This window comes from Hippichthys cyanospilos, chromosome 20 (assembly GCF_059441005.1).
Source record: "Hippichthys cyanospilos isolate Australia breed blue-spotted pipefish chromosome 20, RoL_Hcya_1.0, whole genome shotgun sequence".
Classification (NCBI taxonomy): Eukaryota; Metazoa; Chordata; class Actinopteri; order Syngnathiformes; family Syngnathidae; genus Hippichthys; species Hippichthys cyanospilos.
In genome coordinates, this window is record NC_142388.1 from 924,574 (window position 1) to 945,226 (window position 20,653).

The window sequence follows — 20,653 nt, forward strand, 5'->3', positions numbered from 1 at the left end:
CTGAGCAGTAAGACAAAAAGACAGACACATTTTGGTTTTGTCAAATGGAAAAGATGAACAAGAAACAAAACAAAACAAAAAAACAGCAGCAGAACTACAAAGTGTGACTTTCTCTTTTCCCAGCCGTGAGGGCGCTCTGAGTTGAGTTTTTTTTGGGCAGGACTTTTATGCCGCCATCCTGTTTTGACCAGCGTTTTACTTTTTGCAATATTTTCTGACCGGCGCTTTCCTCTGTAGGGGGAAACCTCTTGAGAAGGTAAAACCTTACGAAACAAACTGAAGCCGCGAGTTCAGGAGGCGCTGAGTCTGCAAACGACAACAAAGTTCCGTCTTGAATTCTCTAGAGGGAAATTTCTAAACCCAAACAAAAGTCAAAAAATCACCTGATGTCATGGGATCAAGAGGGACCAAGTTTTAAGGCGCCAGATGGCCCTCGCTGCCTATGGACCTGCATGAGCACATAAAAGAAAGCATCCATTTTGAGGTGAGCTATGTAGAATTTAGAGAATTGGACGAATAGTCTGTTTTATTCCAGGGGATGCAGTTCAGATAACTTCACAGGTGAAAATATGAGCAAAACCCTAACAGGGGTGTCAAACAGACTGCCCACGGCCTGCTTCTGCCTCCCAAACACGGCCAGTCAGAAGGTTTTGTTTACTATAAAAATACATGGAAAACATCAAATGTTTTCTGATTAATAGTAATGTTTGTGTGTCATGATTAATAAAGATGTTTCTCTTGTGCTATTTTGGACAGTATTAAAAAAGAATAATACATTTGAAGTTGTAAAGTTCTATAAATATATAACGTGATTTAATTGGTCCAAGCTCACTCGGGAATAGATTTTCCTCCATTTGGCTCGCAAGCTAAAAGTGACTTTGACAGCCCTGCCCTAATATGAACACATTTTAACATACTTTTTCCCCTCCCACATATACTGTAAGTGGCAATTACAATGAGATGATTATCTGTGCTAAGAGAGACATAGGTGTAGGCATTCGATTTTAGCCTCAATGGTCACCTGCACACAGCGCCATGTCCAGGTTCCACGTAACACTCTGCGCCGTCCTCGCATCGTCCGGGCTGGAGCTCGCAGACGCTCCGACACGGAAGGCCGTCCACGGACGCGAAGCCCGGCTCGCACCGGCACCGCGCCTCCCCAGACCTTCCGGCTTTTTTGGACCCCAGGACGCAGCGAGAACCGAACCCACAGCTCAGGAACTTGCAGGGGTCCGCCCGGTCCGCTGCAGGTACCGGTCACATAATCGTCTGGTTAATATTAGACCCTCTTCATTTGGATGTAGCGTCACTTAGTACTGCCTGTCCGCTAAATTAACAAAGACTTTAACACTGTTTGAATTGAAGACGAAAGTCGTTTGTCCAACAACCGTAAGTTGTTGCGCTGTAGCAATATCTCTGGTGTCCCGCAGGGGTCAATCTCAAGACCAGAGTTTTATACATTCATATCCCCGAATTCCAGCACGAGCGGGACTGGTCACCTGGTTCAACATCCAGCGAACGGCTGTCAATATCGATGTGCAGGTGTGCTGCAGCGGTGGAACAGAAATCTCGCAGGACGCACTGGACCGCCTCTGTGATGTTGTATGGCACTGATTTGGCCAACTTCATCCGACTATTAACCACCACGCTTCCTTCGCGGAAGTTGAGAATCTCCAAGTTGCGGAATCCCGTCAGGTTGGCTTGCAGGTATGGCAGCAGCTTTTTTTTTTTTTTTTGCGGGACAGGATTAAACAAAAGCATGTCAAAAGATTTAAGCATGGTCAAAAATGTTCACTTCCGCTGTTGGTGTGATTTATCTACCGTGCTTATGCTTAGGTGCAATTTTGGCAAATGGCAGGTCACATTTTCTAGCTGGCCAAATGTGAAATCGTCATTGCCACTTACCACATTGAGGAAGGTGTTCTCCAAGGACCTGTACTCAGGGGACGTCTTGTTAAAGAGGTCCTCAGAGAAGTCAAAGTTGGTGACGCGCAGGCTGAAGAAGACCACCAGCTCCCGGCCGTGGCTCGCCGTCGTCATGGTGGATGTGGTCAGGTATCTCACAGTGGGCATGATTGTGACACCGTCTGATGTGTGCTCAAAAAAGCCGCTCCCTTCATTCGGTGGGTCCATGGTCACCAGGTTATTTAAGTCCAGTTCCTCCGCCAGGTCCCTGACAGTCTCATCAACAGTGTCCGCCGTAGCCACCGGTACGCTCATCTGGTTTTCGGCTTCTTTCATGTCTTCCTCAATGATGATGACAGATGTTGCACTTTGTTCATGAGGTTCCGCCATCTCAAAGAGTCCAAAGTCTACGGTTGGCCCGCGAGATGAGAACGCAGGAGTGGAAGTCGTCGGCGGTGCTGGAGAGGAGTATGGAGCTGGTGTTGTAGCTGTCGCGCTCACATTGTCTACACTCCCTAAGGAGGAATCTTTTTCGCCCTCCTGCAACAAGTCCTCTTCTGATGCGGTGTCCTCATCTGGAGGAGCCATCTCTTTAAAATGGAGAGAAAATATTGGTGTAGTTGGAATAAGAAGATAAATGTGCAGGGTCCAAGTTGTGTTACTCACCTTCTGGCTCGGCACGAGTCTCGATTGATTCTGCAAAGTTGATGCCTTGCCCCACCTCACGGTCCGCACCATCCAAGTTATCAACGATGGGATATTCAGGTTCAACGAGGTCCTCCCCACCTTCTACTGGAATGACGGGCAAATGATGTTCCTCCAGAGGTTCCTGAAATGGCCCTGGCGCCAGTGGTTGAATGGTGAGGTCACCAGTATTTTCTTCAAGGAGAAGATCTTGTTCCCTATCAATTGAGGCAAACACCTTAATGGATTCGGCTTCTGGATCTGTGGGGCCATGCTCTAGCACTGGTTCTAAAACTGGTTCCTCTGCATATGCATGAGGAATTTCAATTGTTTCAACCTGTAGATCAGCAGTGTTAACTTCTACTCGGTCGTTCGTCTCTCCTGCTTCTACTACTTTCATTGAATCGTCAATGATTTCCTCTGCTTCTGAATCCGAAACTTCTCCTGTTTCGTCCCCAGCTCCTACAAGATCTCCTGAATTGAGTCCAACACCCACTAGCGCTCCTTCACTATGTGGTGAAATTCCTGCTGGTGTTTGTGATTCGGCAATTTCCTCATCCCCTGCTTCATCCCCCTCCTTTACTTGTACCTCTGGTTGTGGTTGAGAGGCCGGCGGATTATCAACATGTTCCTCCTCTGAATCTACAGATGAGTCCTTTGGAGTTGGAAGCGCAACATTCTCCTCTTCAAATGATTTGGAAACATCAGTCATTTGTTCTTTAAGGGTCGTGAACCCTGTCGGAGCTGGTTCCTCTGAAACTGTCGTTTCCACGAAGACGTCAGGCAAGAGTTCTTCTACCGGAGCGCCAGGTAATATTTCTTCGGACACAGCCGGTGTGTTCTCAGTATCAGGCATTAGTTCTTCTGAAAAAACAGGGGTAGGGTTAGAAAATATTTCTCCTTCTTCTATATCTCCATGTAGTCCCTCGGTTGGTATTGGTGTCTGGTTCCAAATCTCCAGGATTTCTTGAGCAGGCTTCACTTCTTCCAAGCCGTCCTCAGTGGGGTCATGAAGTTTTGGAACACCCAAGTCTGGAAGGGAATTACCATTTGCAAGAACCTGCAAGGGCTCAGTAGACATCTGGTCCATGGCAGGTGACTGTGTTGCGGCCTCAAGATCTGCGTCCAAAAGTTCATCGCCAGCAGGAGATGAAGTCAGTGTAAAGTACGCAGTGGTCGTCCGGCTGTCCTCTAACTTTAGCTCCAAGTCGGATATTGTAGCAGGGCTAAGTGTATAATCCCGGACAAGTTCTCCAGTTTCAGTATGGTGGAAGGTCTCAATTTTATGAGAAATGATCAACTCTTCTTCTTCACCGGATGGCTCCAATGCATCTGGCTCAAATCTCAGGTCGCCCTCGTCCTCATCCATGGGATCCAGTAGCGTGACCAGCGCGTTCTCTTTCTCTAAGGGAGGGAGAGGCACCTCTGGGTGAAGTTCATCCGCTTCTGGGTCATCCAGGACAACTTCAAATTCGTTGTGGGAGTCTGGTTCACTGGCCTGATGAAACATCGCAACAATCAGCCGCCATTCCTACCTTCTTTCACGTGTCTTTATACCTCTATGGCAGCTTCCTGAGAGGAGGACCACGTCGGCACCAGAAGGACTTTCTCTGCTCACAGACGAGCAATAACAGTTATCTACTTGACTTGTTCTATATTTTACACTTAGAGCGTGACTTCCACTGTACCTGGGTCAAAGTTCAAGGATTCCAGATCAACTGGAAGGGACGCCTCCTCGCGCAAAGCTTTTCTCACCATTTCTCTCAGTTTTACGTTGGCAGATGTGAGAGCGTCCACCTCAGCGTGGCTTCCTGGGGACGTCGTTTCAAAGACCAAGGAGTAGTGAACCGTGATTCCGCCGACACTGAACGAGAACGAGAAGAACCGCATGAGCAACAAACTGGCCCGTCACCAAAAGGACGACCAGAAAACGCATTACCTGTCGGCTTCTTGCGTCTCGCTTGCATCGGGAACAGAGGATCGGAAAACAAACTGCTGTTGACATTTTGGCAGACTCAAGCTACAGGCAGTGGGCGGGGCCTACCTTATCCGCAATACACGGATGCTTTTAAATCCTGGAAGTTTGTCAAAGACGTGCTGCATCTGTGGAAGAAACGCTTGGTTCAAACGCACCCATGTGGATCACCTTCAAGGTTCTCTGCGCCTTCGCTAATCACGTGGCAAGTTGCCAACATGTGGAAGAGCATGAATGGCTGCCGTCTATCTTTGGCCGGCTGGAATCAGGTGTGACATAATAGTCTTTGGAATGTAATCAGGTGACTTCCTGCTGTGAATGGACCTGATGTGACACTATCAACTCCAAACACCACTTCTCTTTACTCTACGATGAAGACCAAGTTTGCCCTCAAGGTGAATGTTGAAATCGTTCAAGTTCTAAAGACGTGGCCAAACATCTGGGATAAAATCAGTAACAAAATCGGTACACTTTTCAAACACATCTTTAGAACAGGATTTAGAACTTCTCTAAAAAATCTCCTCAGGTCTTTAGAAGTTTTCTGGAAGTTCTTTAGTAGTTCTTTGGAGCAACACAACCCACCTGGTCCTGCAGATGGTGAGCCAGGTCAATGTATTGCGGAGAGTCTGGATCGTCGAGCAGTTCTCGGTATCCGGGATCCACTAGGTCGATGCTGAACTCCACCTTCTGTTCCACTGGACTCTCGGGGACCACATTGGGAATGTCAGAGTCCTTTGCCCGTTGAGGAGAAGGAGACAACAATTTTAGTCTGGTTCCGGTCACTGGCCGTCAATATAATATAGAATACTACGAAATACTACTGCTCATACCAGTGTGGTGGGCCGCTGTTGATCAGGGGCAGAACTTGGAGAAAAAGTGGCCTGACTGAGAGGGACAGCGGTGGTCAGAACTTCTGCATCTAACGTAACATGAAAGAAGGTGAGTCAGAGCCAGCGCAGCTTTTGGTAGCGTAAGTATTTCATTTCGTAGTAAGATATTTTTCTGCTGTAAGGTTCCTACCAGGTGAGTCGGAAGTGACGAGGGTGGGCGTCAGCAAATCTCTGCAGAAGAACGCGTGTCCGGGTAGTTATGAAGAGACGTGTCATTTCAATATTAAAACCGGACAAATATTTTGGGATTCAAAAGGTCAGAGTAAACTTCGAGAAAAGATTTGGCCGCCTACCGTGATGGCGACTGCTCATTTCTGAGGCGCTTCATCCCCTGCATACAAACACAAACATGACTGTGAGTCTCCCTAAACGACCCGAGTAGAAAGTGTCAAGTTTGCCAATGTTGTCACGCACAAGTCAGTAAAGAAGGATTACAGCAATCAACTTTTCATTTACTTGCCAAGTCTATTACTCCTGACTACTACTTACGCTTAGATTACATTTTCATTAAGCAAGCTTCTTTTAATCGTGTGTGTGATTTGCTCGCGTGTGGGACGAGGCAGTTGCTGTGGGTGGTCTTTACCTTGTGGATCATGTCCAGGTGCTCCTCCGAATCGCTGAAGTTTCTGGCGATGTCGGCGATGCAGAGCGACTCGCGTTGACATGCGTGAACCCATTGCTGATACTCTGAGGTACCGGGAATCCTGTCGAAGAAGATCCTGTAGGCCTCCCACACGGCCTCCTGGCACACTGGCGCGGAAGAGAAGAAAGAACGAGGATTGAAAAACGTAGACTGAGAAACATGTGAACGAGGGTTGAAAAACCTAGACTGAGAAAACATGTGAACAAGCCTACCTCGGAGCTGGTAGTACGCCCGATGACTGGCCAGAACCTCGCTTAAGCTCTCCTGAGGGCAAATCCTCACACCGGAGTGCAGGAAAACCGACCTCTTGGATCGGCGACGACCCAGCTCCGATGCCCATCCTCCAGTGGGCGGCGGCGGCGGCGGCGGCGACTTCGGGAAAGTTGCCAGGGTCGTGGACGGTGAGAGCGCCTCGTCTTTCAGACCCAAGGCGCGAGGAGCGCTCCTGCCTGGATTGGAGATTGTGTTGTAGTCAAGACCACTACCGAGACCAAGACTTAACAAGAAGGCTGTGACGAGACCAATGCCTTTGGAGATTGAAATCATAACAAGTACAACGCTTTTGGAGGTTGAAGACCACACCGACAAAGACCGAGACTTTATCAAGACTGAGATGAGACCAAAATGTTCGGAGATTGAAATCATAACACCTACAAGGCTTTTGGAGTTTGAGACGGACAAGACCAAGACCGCATACGATATGTCGGAGAAATCACACAAGACGAGAACACGATTTCGAAATGAATCGAGACCCCTGACCAAGAGCCGTCTTGAGATCTACCGCACTATTTGGAGAAAGACGCTGAGAATGTCAAAGCCCTTCCCGTTCCGATCACCAGTGATCAATCAAAACCGTCAATCCATCTGTTAGGTTGCTTATTCTAACACCATCCACCAAAAACCGAAATTCTTACGACTGTTCTGAAGTTACCGGGATATGTGTGGACTTCATCCAAGACGAGGCAACAGCCCAAACAGTCCTCCGGGGTGCCAAGACGTGGTCAGACCGAGGCATTTTCAAGGCCGGAAAGTATCGAGACTGAGACAAGACCAAAACGTTTGGGGGTTCAAATCATAACTCCAAAAGTCAAGCGCAGACAAGCCCAAGACCACATCAGGTATATCAAAGAGAAATCACACAAGACCGAGACAAGATCCATCTCGGAAACCAGGACGCTCGTTAGAGAAAGTGCCTGTTCCTGTCCTAGATTGGTATGAAATTCCAAGATTTTGTGTGGACTTTATCCAAGACCAAGCAGTAGCCCAATCAGTCCTTCCGATTCGGTCAAAGCGAGTAAGTCATTGGTTTGACCCAAACCCCGACGAGTCACTCGGGACAAACGTGAAGAGCCATCGGTTAAGCTTGTGAAGAGGATGGATTACTTACGCAATGCCCCCAATTAAAAAAGGTCTCCCGAGCCTCAAAGGTTTTCGTCGTCGCCGTCAGTCCCCAAACACAAAAAAGGCAGACTCACCTCGGACCTGACAGACGATGAGCAGCAGCAGCGGTCCCAAGGCCCTGAGCATCGTGGAAAAATTGGAAATAGGCGATACGCGGACAGCGAGGTGGTCTTGCTCTGCCGACGGACGTTACACGAAGGCCAAGCGGAGTCTGCGATCCGAAGCCTCTTGAGGAATCGTGGGATCGGCCGGCGGCGGAGGGAAAGTGCCGTTGGCTCCGCCCAAAGGAATTGTGGGACAGCCACGAGGTTAAAAAAGTAGACTCTGTTTTGGGAATAATCTGTTTATCTGCCGCTCAGACATAATCCCGCTTTACCATCACAGCTCGCTGCCCTCATCCTGTTAGTGGATTTCACCAGCTGGACCCCCAGCCAGGAAGATGCTCTGGAATCACTGTAACGTTCCCGCTCGAGACGCTCCCCCATAACTACAACCTTTCTGTACAATACACCGCGGGATCCACTGCAACGTTGCAGTGCAAGATGCAATGGGGCGACCTCAACCTTCTCATCCGTGATACCTCACCGCAACATGTGTGCAATGGTCATGAATCACTGTTTTCGTGTTTTAAATGGATACATGAAAAAACATTTAAAATCCACTGATTTAGTCATTTTTCAAGTCGGGGTAAAAGACAATATTAGGCCTATTGGTCGTTACTGAGTAGTAGTAGTAGTAGTAGTAGTAGTAGTCATAGTAGTAGTTGTACATACACACAGAAAAGTGATCAGGTGTTTTGGAAAATGTTCTATTTCAATGTTGGGCTATTTCGGTGCTGTGTGTCTGTGTTTGTGACAAGATAAAATCCAGACGCCGACGCCGATAATCTTGTTAATTTTCTCTGTGTTTAAGCTGAAGACTAAGAGTAATGTGCGGGTGGCGACGTCTGGACCACACAAACATCACTTCCTGTTTCTACAACAACAACAACAACAACAACAGAGCTGTCCTTGTCAAGTGAAACTGGACAATAGGGGGCACTTCCTGTATAAGCCCCTGCCTCGCGTTGCCATTTGATCAATAATAAAAATTATATATATATATATATATATATATATATATATATATATATATATATATATATATATAAATTATTTTTATTGTTTTTTTTCAATGTAAAAGTATTCATGTAAAACTATAACGTCAAACTTCTTAACTAGCCACTGCATTTTGTGTTCAATAAAGTTTTTTGGGGGAAAAAAGGCGGTCAAAGTGGTGACGTCAGTCACCTGTTTGGCGGTATTGCTTGATTAGTGTATAGGCTTCGATATTGAGTTTACAAAACGTCTATGGAAATTAAGCCGTTTTAATATTCAGCTCGTTACTTGCACAAATAACACTAAGAAGCCTAACAAACTGGATAGAATAAGAACGAAAATCAATATAAATGTCGATGGATATGGGCCAAAGCTAGCGGCTGTTAGCATCGTTAGCTCATCGAATGGAGTGCCACGAAGAAGGGCAGGAAGGTAATTTCTTGTTTCATAATATTTCGCTAGAAACCATTTGGGAATTGTATTTCTTAACCTCTTACGTAATCATTAGGTGTACTTAATATTACTGATATATTGAAAGTTGACGAGTTGAAGAGAAATCTAGCATAACAATCAATTCAATGTCATTTAATATGTAAGTTAGAAAAGCAATTGCCGTCACTACTTTAAAACAACTGAATTACAGTGAATATCGGATTAAAAATATCATCAGAAAGTGTCTTTTCCTTTAAGAGTCCGTCTAAAAGTAAAGCAAAATGATTATTAAAATAAGTTGTCAGTGATCATGGAGATGTTTTGGGATCGTATCGAGAGTTTTGGGTGTTGTCTTTGTGCGTCAGAGTACTTTTTGGCCAAAGTGGGCATGGCAGTGGCGGTGGCGGCGATAAGAAGCAGACCAGAAAGCATGAGCGTCGGCCAGCACCTCCAGGCTTTGGTGGCGAAGCTGAAGGAGCGAGACGAGACCTGGAAGAGCAAAGCGGAGAAGCTGCAGTGGGAGGTGCTGAGGCTACAAAAGGCCCTGCTCGTCGCCATGGCGACGACAAGCCCAGGTGCTTACTGCTGGCTTCCCTTAGTAGTGGTGACGAGTTTAGTGAAGCGTGCGTTTGTTCGTCAGGTCAAAATGTCACCAAAGAGAGCGAATGCGAGCCGGGCAGTGAGTCGGACACCCCGGAACTTTTTCAGCTTCCCGACGATCAGCAGCAGGACGCTGAGCGGAGGGCGCCGCGTCCCCACGAGCTCGTCATGCACTCGCTGTGCGCCTTCCAGCGAACCGAACTGCCGCGTCCCGGACCGAGTCGGGCCGGCGACATCTTGGAAGAAGCGCTGCGCCAGCTCCTGGATGCGCTGGTGGCAACGTTCCGTGACTGTTCGTTTCCTGCGGGAGTGGCTCAACTTGCCCTGAAGGCGTGCCGAGCGGCCAACAGAGCCATGGACATGGTCTCCTCACACGGTGTGCCCAGTGCCCAGCTGACAACATGCCTCAAGGCTTCTCTCAAGGAGCTCACCGCTATGTTGCTCCACGCCGTTAGGCGGCAGCCTGTGAGTTACAGTCAATGTGACAAAACGTCAAACTCTATTTATTGCCCTGTCCCTCTTGCAACCGATGAAAATGATAACGCATGTCCTCTTACAGACGGTTGACCCATTGACGCAGTGCTTGGCTTCGTTGGGAAGGAGTCACATGGCAAAGTCCTTCCTGGTGGGTCACATCCTGTCTGAGGTCAGCGTGCTAGCTGATGACCTGTGCCGCGCGATCCAAGTAATCACTCACACACACACACCGTGAAATGGGAAAAAAAAAAAACTGGGTTTTTGTGTGGGACAAAAAGTGAGTACTGTACAATATATGATATTTCTTGCTGAATTTAGTTTTTTGAAATTTCTTCCTTTCATTGGAGCAAAGGGGTCAGGTTTTGGAACAAAATGTTATCATTTGGATTTGCTCTGAGCATAATTTAAAGATCGTGACTTTGGTGCCTTGAGACGTGGCCTTGCTTGTATCTCAAGTCACTCTTCAAATCATCTTTCCCCATTGAAAACATGGAAATGCCGTTGATCCATTTTGGACCCTCAAAACACAAATGGAGCTGGATGTTGTGGTTGAACAGCTGCGTAGCTCTGGATAATTTAGGTCATTGTTTTGTAAAATACAATATTTAACCTTAAATATGAGGTCAACTAATCTTTGAAAAAAATCAACTTAACCAGTCACAGTAACAGTTGAACATCTTTTTAAACTGTGCATTTTAGGGCTAATTTAATTACAATGTACTTTAATATACAGTAGTTTTTATACTGATTTTAGAACAATTAAAAAGAATATATTTGAAAAACAAACTTTTAAAACTAAAAAGTTAAACTGAGTGAAGTTAAAGATAAAACAACTATTAAGAGGAAAAATCCTGTCAAATCAAATGGTAAAACACGCTTTTGGGCTCCAAATATCCTCTTAGACTTGTAATTGTAGCACAAATCTAACATATTTTAGCCTCTGCCAACAAGGTTTCAAGGTTTCATCAATTATTTTGACTGTATTTCCTTTTGAGCTACAATAAAGTACCATGCAACACAAAACCTGACTGTCCACTGCAAGGAAACCTGCCAGATCATGCTGCCACCGTCTAGTGGTTAGCATCTGCAGCGCACCTGTAGCAAAATTTTCACTCCTGTCCTTAATCAGTCAAGCGACTGCTGGTATATTCAACATAAAATGGACAGAATTTTTTTCCCAAGTTGATGCCCCCTCAATCAAAAATGGATATCCCGTCTACTAGAGAATTCAGCCAATATCAATAGTGCACAAGCACCTCGGTGCGGCGCAATATCTATTGCCAATTTTTGGATGGCACGGGGCGCTCGGCCTTCGGCCCGCCTCCTGCGCATCCCCGGTCACACTCGGTGAATGGATTGACTCAACAAAGGAAAAGGGCTAAAAAACAGAGTTGGGCTCCCATACCTTTTCTGGCCTTCGTCTTCAGGAGAACGCCAGCGCGGACAAGATTCCCCTCGACGGGTACCACAATGCATTGCGTCTGCTGACGATCCTGGAGGAGCTGCTGGGCGATTCCCGGGGCTCGCCGGGGCAGGAGTTGAAGTTGAAGCAAACGGAGAGCCTCCGGCGCTTACAACAACAAATCTTTACACTTTCGCAGGAATTTCCGCTCTTTGCGGTCACCGCGTGGCGGCTGGTCATGCTAGTCACGTCGACAAACCATTCATCTTCTTTTCCAAACCATTCATGAAATCGAGTATTTAAAAAAAAAAAGAAACAAGCTGTTTAAAAATCATTTGACGCGGGCGTAGACTTAAATTCTTATTTTATGATAGAAAATCTGAATTCTGTTTAGGCAACATCTGACCCCAAATACATTCAAAACAAAACTATAAATATATCAAAGACATTTCTAAATAAAATATCTATTTCCAAAATTGTTCGTCACATCATTCAGAAGTTATGCTAGAGTGACGGCAGTCTCTTTGGTCCAATCGGCACTCGCAAAATTGATGTTCACAAAATGTGATCAAAGTGACAGCAGCTTATCAAAAACTTGTTGCAAGCGTTGACCACGCCCTCCCCTTCGTCGTCCTGGCAACGTGGCCTATTGGCGCAGTTCGGGGAAGAGCTCCAACACGGCGATGTCCAGCAGCACGTAGGACATCTGAGCACACAAGCGCAAGAATGAAAAGCGGCTGGAGAATGCATGGCTTACCGCATTGGACATCATTTGGACCTGCTTGTTGAGGAGCGGCTGCTGAAGACCCTCAAAGAGGAGCTGGACCCCCTCACGTTTGGCCTCCTCGCCAACGCACTTCCCCACCAAGTCTAACAAAATGGGAGTCCATCTTTGCTGAGGTCATGTGACTTAAAAAAAAACAAAGAACCTCACCAGGCAGATAGCGCATCATTTCCTCAAATGTCTGCTTGGCTCGGGCCTTCTTGGCCTGGCTGCTGCGTTCCTCCGTGCTTTCATAGAAGATTGCGTCTAGGAGAACACGTTAGATTTAGGTGTGTTTGTTGGGTTAGGAGCTGCGAATCAAAATGATGGGAGTTCTTCCCGTGCGGAAGTGACTTTCCAAAGTAATGCCATGAGGTAGTGACTAGTACATGGGCAAGTCATTTATTTATTTTTTAATATTAGCCTGCTATATATGTACTAATGTTTAAAAATTACATCAAGAGAATTAAGTAAATAAGCATTTTTAGGGCTGTATGTGTCTTAGCCTTTTTTTTTTCATAAAGCCACAGGGTATGCTTATGAAATTCAACGGCTGGTGGCATGGTCAAATGTGTTTGTAAATGTGTTCAAACGAACTTTTAGCTTAAATGCTAAAAACTGGATTGTTTTCCACCATAATGTCATGGGGTGTCAACTTGCACACGCACATGTTTTTTTCCTCGGAATTTGGCTTAAATTATGGCTAATATTTTTTAAAATGAAGCACATATTGTTTACTAAATAGTCATTATTGTGGCATTTTTCCAATAATGCCACGGGGTGTAAACATGTGCCCCGTGGAATTATGGTGACAAAAATGCAACACGTTTTAGCATATTAGGTATTTGTTTTAATGTATTTGTAAATGTGTTCAAACAAGTTTACCAATCAAAAATCGACAGCTCCAAGCTTCTTTAGATTTGACCTCTCTAAAAGGAATTTTTGTCCATTCCTGAAAGATGTAATTAGTTTTTCATGTAGCTTGAAGTTGGTGAAAATTGTTGCGCGCACGACCTCGTAGTTGCGTGACGAGGGAGACGAGGCGGTGCTCTTGCAGGATAGCGTCCATCTTGGCGCGCATGTACTGCTCCATGTAGGCCTCGAAGGTGTTCTTCAAGAGGATCCTGGTGGCCGACAGGAATTGATCCAGCCAGCGCGGCATGTGGAACACCAAGCGACCTTTTGTCCAACAGAAACCATCCAGAGTTCTCTTGGCGCCAAGGGAAAATTTTAGGGTGCGTTTACCGACAACTTACCGACATGCATCAGGTAGTCGTACATGCCGTCCACGCTGACCTCCATGAAGCAACCGTGGCCGTTTGGCCTTCCGGCCCTGGCTGCCGTGTCGGAGTCATTCCTGAAGATCTGGTTGAAGAGCTGCTTGGAAAACGGGAACGATGAAATCAACCCGCCGACAATCAGGGGCGACATCACATTAGCGCCCGTACCCGCCTGTTGGCGCCGGCGCTCGGGCTGAGGACGGTCAGCTCGGGCCGGCTGGGTTTGGCTTTGGGAGACTCGCAGGAGTTGAAGAAGGACTGGATGAAGGGCTCCAGGTTCTGACCTTTCTGGAGAAACAAATCACATGCTTGTTATTTGGATGCAACGCCGGCTTCGGAAAAAAAAAATCACACTCACCTCCTTCATCAACTTCCCTGGAACCGACTTGAAAATCTTGCCTGAAGGAGGATAAAGATTTGGTTGAAACGTGACACGGTTATCGGCCGGAGAGCCAAAGTCGACCGCCGGACAGACCCAAGTTGACATCAGGAAGCATCCTATCCACAAACTGAGAGCCCATGTTGTGAGGAGACAGGAAGTCGGCCAGCAGCTGACTGTTGCTCAGCTCTGGATAGCGCAGGAGTTTCTGCAAGCATACAAACGTCGTCGTCGGCGTCGGTCGTCGGGTGCTTCCAAAAGGTCTTACCTGTAAGTAGTCTTCAAAGTCTTCCCTCTTGGAGGTGAGGAATTCGTGGTTCTTGGGTCCCAGTATTCGTTTGGGGGGCAGCTGCGTGTCAGCAAACGCGCCTGCGCGCGTGGGTGGGGATCATTTAGGAGGTATCGCGGGAAACCACAAGTTGAGAGCACGCGGCCACGCTTTACCGTGAAACTCAGTCAGCTTGGATTCCAACACGTAGAACTCCAAGTATCTTCTGAAGACGGACCAGCGCTCAGGATCATGTCCAACTGCAAAAACGTGACCGGTCAGGACAGGAATTGGAGAGGAAAAAAAAAAAAGCTTGCCAGAAATCTGTTACCCAGGAACTATTTATTTCCTGTGGATTCTAGCATTTCCCCAAAAATTAATTTGTCAAAATGCTGAGTGTGGTTTGCTTTTACACAACAATTTGTGGACCTAAAGCTGGCCTGGGGCCTGGGGCCTGGGGCCTGCTCACCTTCCTTCCTGTCATGGCGCTCCACGTCAATGCAGAAGACCGGAATCTTCTCCCTCTTTGCGTCATCCTCGTAGAAGTCCACGTATGGGATGGCGATGGTCCAAGCCGACAACTTTCGCAGGCTGCCCGCTGCCGAAACGGGCGCAGCGGGCGAGTCGTCCTCCAAGACCACCGTGGCCTCCTCCACCTGTGTTACCGTGTGTCACGTGACACCCAGACTTTCAGCTTAACTCCTTCGCTGCCAATGACAACTATAGATGTCAACGGTCCATTTTTTTACAGGGCTGGTAGTGAATGGGTTGAATAAAACAGCTCCAAAAAAAAAAAGCTTACTCACCACGTCGTCGTCAGCATCCGTCATGGCGCTGGGGGGCAACATGGCGCCCTCCATGGTGTTGCTCCTGAACACACCTTTGATTTTACTGCCAATCCTGCCGATCCCAAACGATTCGCCACGCTTGGAGGTGTTCCTGGGCACAGCGTAAACAAACGGATCCATCAAATGGTGATGGTTGAGTTCGAGATCTCGCGACAAACCTGCTGACTCGTGAGCTCCTGGGCGGTGACTCCGCCCCTTTCAGCAGGTATCTGAAGTACTGAGCACACGCACGGTTAAGTTTGAATGGGAACACAGGGTGCGAGGGCGGCGCCTTACCTCGTCACTGTGGCAGAACATTGGCGTGAAGACGTTCTCCAGGAGCGACAGGACGTGCTCGTAGGCCTCAAAGAGGCAGCGCATAGTCTGCAACTTGATCACGGCGCCGTATGGCCCGGCGGCCACTGATGGGAAGCGGGAGAGAATGTCTCGTCATGTGAAGAGCCATTATTCATGCCTTTACTCGGCAACAAATGACACAATTTAGCAAACATTTGATGCAGGCTCCAAATAATTTGGTCTTAATTTGAAAAAAAAAGTGCTGTTTCAGTCAGGGCATTAAAAGCATGAAATTAGATTTGCTGATAGCTTTTACCATTTCTGTGAACATTTCACATACCCCCTAAAGTGCCTCCACCTTCCGCCAGGGATACGCATGGCCCCGTTTGAGAACCGTTGCTAGATCGGACAGACATTTCTCCGGAAACTAAATTTTCTTCCATATTGTGGACCGAACTAACATCCAAATCATCCGAAAAATGATCAGTTTGTTCTTTACGGTTTTAACTTGTTTCGTTGTAATCCGATTGACAAATGAACCGGCAGATGAATTGATTATTAAAATCCTTGATCGCAGCCCTCGTCTCCACAATTGAGCGACGTTGCTCCTGCTTTACCTTTCTTGATGTCGTCCACGGTAGCGCGGTCCAAGTTAATCTTGTCTATGCTCTCGTCCACGCAGTACGTCTGGTAGATGTGCGCCACCTCGCCGTGCAGACGTCGCAGCTCCGCGTCGCACAGTTCAGGACTCAAGATCTTGTCGTTGAGCTCCTCTGAAGGAAGGCCCGCCCAGTGCCGCGTTGGCGTCTGCCCCATCAATGTCAGTGGCGTGCGCCCGGGCTCTTACCCACGGCGAGGCAGAACTGAAGAACGTGCACGGCGCCCTCCTGTTTCAGGAAGTTCATAAAGCGGAACAGAAGGTCCTGCTGCTCTCTGATGTCCTTGAGCTCCAACTTGAGAACCTGCTCGGCAGACGCGCGGGCACCGGGTTGCGATGTGAGTCGATTGGGCCGCGAGGTTAAAGTTGCTGGGAAGTCACTGACCGAGGGCTTGTTGCTGCTGCAGTCTGCGTATTTGTGCAGGAAAGGAACGCGAGCCGATGGCGGTTCAGTGGCGGCTTCGGGCTGCAAACACAGACGCAGTCGAGCGCTGTCAAGGGGGACCACGTTCGCTAAAGCTTTGCTCGACGACTCCTCCGCAGTAGCCAGAAAGCAGGTTAGTAAAATGTATTTTATCACCGCAAAATAAATCTTAACATGCACTACCGGGCAGAAACTAGCAGTCCTCCAACCTCTAGTTGACAATTTTACTGCATATTTTCTCTGAAAGCTTTTGCTAATAATGATCCTCTTTGAGATATATCCAACACTTTCTTGTCACCAATTCAGAAGTGCAACACTTCATTGATTTTTATCAGAACCGCCTTTAAACCAATATTTGGGGGAAAAAAAAACAACTAAGTATTTTGAATTAAATATCTGGACTGCATAAATAGGTCTTTGGGATAGAATAGTTGATAATAGATGATTTGTTAATAGACCTAAAATAATCCAAATTCTCAGAATTTCCCTCATCTCGACTGCAAATATTCTCCGTTTTCTTTCGTCCTGTATGAAAGTCAACCAATACTTGTGCTGAATCAATATAAGAGCTTTGAAATTTTATCTTTTATTTTGGAAACCAATGATCAGCATTTTTTGGTGAAATCCTGTCATATTGTGGACCAAACCACCAATGAAATTAGAGAAAAAGAAAAAAAAGTTTGGTAAGCATCTGCATGAAAATAGTTGGCTAGAGGTTCTACGGGGGGGATCACTTGGATTTCATCAATTATTTTGACTTACCGGAGTGTCGTCAATAAACTTAAGCACCATCAAGTTGACCGTGTCCTGGAAAATCAATGAAGAACTTGTCGGTAGCAAAAGAGATACACGTTGGCAAACACTGCGGCCGGAGTCGGACTCACCGGGTCGGCCATGAAGTCCATGGTGGGTAGCATGACAGACCCCGACATGACCTCCCGCAGTAGCAGCGCCAGCGACCTGCAAATGGGACGAGGAGGTCTTCTCCAGAAGATCTTCAAGCGAGCGCAGAGCGTACCTGCACTCTGTGGCTTTTGGCGGCATCAAGTATGGAAAGAGCATCTCGGTGAGATTGCGGAGATAGCCAAGCTCTTCCTGACGGCTGCGCGCGGCCGCGTGGAGGCTGCTGCCGTACTCCTCCAGAGCCGCCCGCTGCAGTGTTTGACCTGGATGGACTGAGAAAAGCCCAGCGTTCACCTCCACCCTCATCTACAGTAGATGCTACTTATGCTCATGAGATGACAGCACTTGGAACGGCAATTTATGGTACATAAAAGACAGTGTTAAAGCAACAGTGAAAAAAAAAAAAAATCATTTTAGGGTTCGAAAATTGGGGCCAGTGAAGAAAAATACAAGCTTGGCAGGATGGACACTTTTATCTCAGAGTTCTAACTTCATCCTCATAATTTTCACTCATTCACCTTATTCTCAGAATTTAGGTCAGAATTTTGAGATAAAAGGGGAAAACTGCTGTCTCTTTTTGCTTCACTTGCCCTAACCCTTTCCCATAACCGTATTTGACGCTCAACTCATAGTCGAGGCAGCGGCGCGTTGACAAACTGATGGCGTCTCACCTCGAGCGCTTGCTTTAGCGAGAACCTCCACGTGCTTGACGGCCGCCTTCATCACGCGATCAGCCAGGACGGAGGGAAGGTCCACCTAAGAGCACAGCGCGTACGTTCAACAATGATCAGCTCACTCGCGTGGCCGGAGTGAGGCCGGCGCCACCTTCTGAGCTCTGCGGACCAACACGGACGCCAAGAAGCGAAAGCTCAAACGGAGCTCGTCCACGCACGCCTCGTCGTCGGTGATGTCACTGTGGTCCACAAGAAAGGTCAAGGCTTGGCGTTCGTCACAAAAAGAAAAAGGAATGCGGAGGGACTCACCGGTACCAAGGATACACAAAGTTCTCCAGAACCAGCTCGAACACCTTCCCACCACAAAGAAGAAACGGCGATCAACGTGACAATAAAAAACGAAGACGGCGAACGTGACGTTGGAGCGCAAGCCTCCACCTCTGCGATGGACGCGTCCACCTTGGAGTGAATCTTGAGGCCCAACCACGGCTGGTAGTTCTCCAGCAGCAACGTTGGGCTGAATGGCGCAATGAAACGGAGATGTGACCAGATATCCACTAGGGAGCAATGGCGCCAGCACCAAACCTACCGATGCCGCTTGCATTTCACCTTCCCGCACACGGCGCAGCTGCGGCCTGAAGGGAACAACTCCGCTTCCTGATGCTGTCACACATACGACATCATCGTGACACCATGACCATCATCGTCGTCAACGTAAACGCGCCTCACCTTGCGCGGCGCTTTACTGGCAAAAAAGACATTTGGGAGCAGTGAGTCTGGTTCTAGAGCCCAATAGAAGGTGACCACGCCCACCAGGAATGACCACAAGCCAATCAGGATGTGGAGGTACCTGCAAAAAGCATGGTGAAAACTTGTTACTAAATATATCGCGGTTCACTTACTGCATCATCAGTGCATCGCCAAAGTTAATTTATTTTTTATTGTACGGTACGCTTACTTGACTACAAGTCCCTACTAAAGTAAAGACATGTTTAGAGACAGAGAGGGAGAGAATAACCCAAGGGAAGATTTATTCGTCAAAAAGCAAAGCTCTTATACAAGAATGAAGCACTCGTACCTAATGTGATTTGACTTTGTAAACAAAGTACAAACACATTTGTTTAAAACAAGTACAGGAGCTTACTTCTGAACTGGTATAAAGACGAGGAAATATCTTCTATACATACATAGAAATGGACTTTTTATGGATGTTAAGGCAGTTGGTGATTATTACATGCTATATGGATGAGATTAAGATGTATGTATTGTTTATATTTATATGGGCATATGTGTTTTATGCCTTTATATTTCTATGTGAAATTGCAATATTTAGTTTCACTTTATTTAGTTATAAAGGGGTAGCAGTTCACCCAAAAATTAATACATCCTCCTACACCTAAACCGTTACTCAAATAATAAAATAGCTGTCGGTTGATTTGAAAATAGATCAATGGTCCATTATGCGATCGATTTATGCAACTCGACTGTATGTGCACTGAATACACTCTTTACAGTTTACGCCCATAGAATCTAGAGCGTAATGTAGTGACCCCAAGTGGACAAAGACAACACACTTAAAAGTTTTCATTTTGACCGGCGAACCAAACATTTTAACGCTTTAAAGATACGGTGCTAATGTCATCTAAGGGTGGTAAATTGCTCATCCATACATTAAATGAAGTCCAGTATATATATTTGAAACTAAATCGAGCACGTTAGCGTTTGGCATTAAATGCGGCTTAGTCCAAGCTGTTTCGAAGGTTGTTCTAAAACCCATTCGGGAAAAAAAAAAAACATTCATTAGTCCAAAGACTGTTTCGAAGGTTGTTCTAAAACCCATTTGGAAAAAAAAAAACATTCATCCCTGTAGCACAAAAGGTGACGTTCTATTAAAACGATGACGTCACGTGACGTAGGACACTGACCTGTGGAGCAGGATTGTAGCGGCCAACATGGCTGCGAGCAGGCAACAGGCAAGCGGATACTGACGCGCAGATGACAAGAAAACGTCCAGCCGGAAAGCTCGCAAAAAAGCCGTCAAAACAGCCATCCTCGCGCCGCTACAACAACACACACACAAACCACAACAAAAGTCACAAACGCACGAAAGGTTAAATAAGAATGCGCAGGAGTAGGATAAGTTTTGTTGAAAACAAAGTAAAAAAAACAAACAAACCGGGTACAGCTTGCTAAGGCGAAGGACACTTACAGCGATTCAATGAGCGTCGTTTCGTCACAAACAAACAAAAATCATTCTGATCGCTTGAGCCTCCCAAATTAAGGAAAATATTCTAAGTCTGTCAGGCGACTCATTTGACAGACGGCATTTTTTTCCTTTCAGTTGGGTTGCCAAGTCGAATCCAATTAGTTCAGCGGAAGCATGTTGTTCACGGTTGGTCAGGCTTCTTACTCACCAAAAGCAAAGTTCGCGTGGTGCTGTGTTGTTAAGTAAAAATGTTAGTAACGATTCGCCATAATTTCATAATTTGCTTTCCAACCACTTCCATGCAGGATCAAGAGAACAATTTTTATTACATATGCGGACATGGCAACCCTCGGTGTACGTCACTTCCTCTATCGCGCGTCACTTACACCAATTCCAATATCTTCAAATCTTGACTTGGAATGCTTTTTTTTTTTTTTTTTTTTTTTTTTTGCGTGTGTGACTTTGCAA

At 46.6% G+C, this 20,653-nt stretch overlaps 3 protein-coding genes across 6 annotated transcripts; 1 reads left to right on the forward strand and 2 right to left on the reverse strand.

Moving 5' to 3' along the window:
* Positions 1-8: 8 nt before the first annotated feature.
* Positions 9-7,754, reverse strand: LOC148406840 (interphotoreceptor matrix proteoglycan 1-like). 3 transcript variants are annotated; one of them, XM_088403868.1, is made up of 18 exons: positions 7,573-7,752; positions 6,310-6,546; positions 6,038-6,204; positions 5,748-5,785; positions 5,585-5,625; positions 5,395-5,483; positions 5,147-5,296; positions 4,634-4,692; positions 4,529-4,549; positions 4,278-4,453; positions 4,147-4,199; positions 3,637-4,087; positions 2,572-3,453; positions 1,906-2,495; positions 1,500-1,719; positions 1,022-1,244; positions 384-448; positions 9-306 (listed from the first exon to the last, which is right to left on the reverse strand). In XM_088403868.1, exons 1-17 carry the CDS (start codon positions 7,622-7,624, stop codon positions 415-417), a joined length of 3,483 nt encoding a protein of 1,160 aa, XP_088259994.1. In that variant the 5' UTR covers positions 7,625-7,752; the 3' UTR covers positions 9-306; positions 384-414. The 3 variants fall into 3 exon arrangements, with proteins under 3 accessions (XP_088259994.1, XP_088259992.1, XP_088259993.1); XM_088403866.1 differs by having other exon boundaries at positions 2,572-4,087; positions 7,573-7,753; XM_088403867.1 differs by lacking the exons at positions 9-306; positions 384-448 and having other exon boundaries at positions 1,018-1,244; positions 2,572-4,087; positions 7,573-7,754.
* Positions 7,755-8,766: 1,012 nt separating this feature from the next.
* mei4 (meiosis-specific, MEI4 homolog (S. cerevisiae)) lies at positions 8,767-12,749 on the forward strand. 2 transcript variants are annotated; one of them, XM_088403559.1, is made up of 5 exons: positions 8,767-9,027; positions 9,393-9,602; positions 9,668-10,092; positions 10,187-10,312; positions 11,532-12,749. In XM_088403559.1, exons 1-5 carry the CDS (start codon positions 9,000-9,002, stop codon positions 11,793-11,795), a joined length of 1,053 nt encoding a protein of 350 aa, XP_088259685.1. In that variant the 5' UTR covers positions 8,767-8,999; the 3' UTR covers positions 11,796-12,749. The 2 variants fall into 2 exon arrangements, with proteins under 2 accessions (XP_088259685.1, XP_088259683.1); XM_088403557.1 differs by lacking the exon at positions 8,767-9,027 and having other exon boundaries at positions 9,041-9,602.
* On the reverse strand, positions 11,854-20,355 carry LOC148406842 (sorting nexin-14-like). The gene is made up of 28 exons (XM_088403556.1): positions 20,189-20,355; positions 19,905-20,039; positions 18,709-18,829; positions 18,569-18,642; positions 18,418-18,496; positions 18,289-18,332; positions 18,131-18,218; positions 17,977-18,061; positions 17,421-17,577; positions 17,287-17,362; positions 17,165-17,209; positions 16,364-16,444; positions 16,168-16,282; positions 15,938-16,093; positions 15,321-15,445; positions 15,203-15,261; positions 15,003-15,135; positions 14,666-14,852; positions 14,373-14,456; positions 14,197-14,297; positions 14,025-14,136; positions 13,908-13,948; positions 13,718-13,837; positions 13,526-13,646; positions 13,284-13,448; positions 12,441-12,536; positions 12,285-12,376; positions 11,854-12,212 (listed from the first exon to the last, which is right to left on the reverse strand). Exons 2-28 carry the CDS (start codon positions 20,027-20,029, stop codon positions 12,153-12,155), a joined length of 2,742 nt encoding a protein of 913 aa, XP_088259682.1. The 5' UTR covers positions 20,030-20,039; positions 20,189-20,355; the 3' UTR covers positions 11,854-12,152.
* Positions 20,356-20,653: the final 298 nt, after the last annotated feature.

Coding starts and splice junctions, on each gene's coding strand:
- mei4 (XM_088403557.1), top strand. CDS start 9,338: ATGGAGATGTTTTGGGATCGTATCGAGAGTTTTGGGTGTTGTCTTTGT. Junction 9,603..9,667: donor CATGGCGACGACAAGCCCAG/GTGCTTACTGCT, acceptor TTTGTTCGTCAG/GTCAAAATGTCACCAAAGAG. Junction 10,093..10,186: donor ACGCCGTTAGGCGGCAGCCT/GTGAGTTACAGT, acceptor GTCCTCTTACAG/ACGGTTGACCCATTGACGCA.
- LOC148406842 (XM_088403556.1), bottom strand. CDS start 20,029: ATGGCTGTTTTGACGGCTTTTTTGCGAGCTTTCCGGCTGGACGTTTTC. Junction 16,445..17,164: donor AGTTTATTGACGACACTCCG/GTAAGTCAAAAT, acceptor CTGTGTTTGCAG/CCCGAAGCCGCCACTGAACC. Junction 13,647..13,717: donor GCGCCGGCGCCAACAGGCGG/GTACGGGCGCTA, acceptor TTTTCCAAGCAG/CTCTTCAACCAGATCTTCAG.
- LOC148406840 (XM_088403866.1), bottom strand. CDS start 7,624: ATGCTCAGGGCCTTGGGACCGCTGCTGCTGCTCATCGTCTGTCAGGTC. Junction 6,205..6,309: donor GGCGTACTACCAGCTCCGAG/GTAGGCTTGTTC, acceptor CTTCCGCGCCAG/TGTGCCAGGAGGCCGTGTGG. Junction 4,200..4,277: donor ATCCTTGAACTTTGACCCAG/GTACAGTGGAAG, acceptor GTCTGTGAGCAG/AGAAAGTCCTTCTGGTGCCG.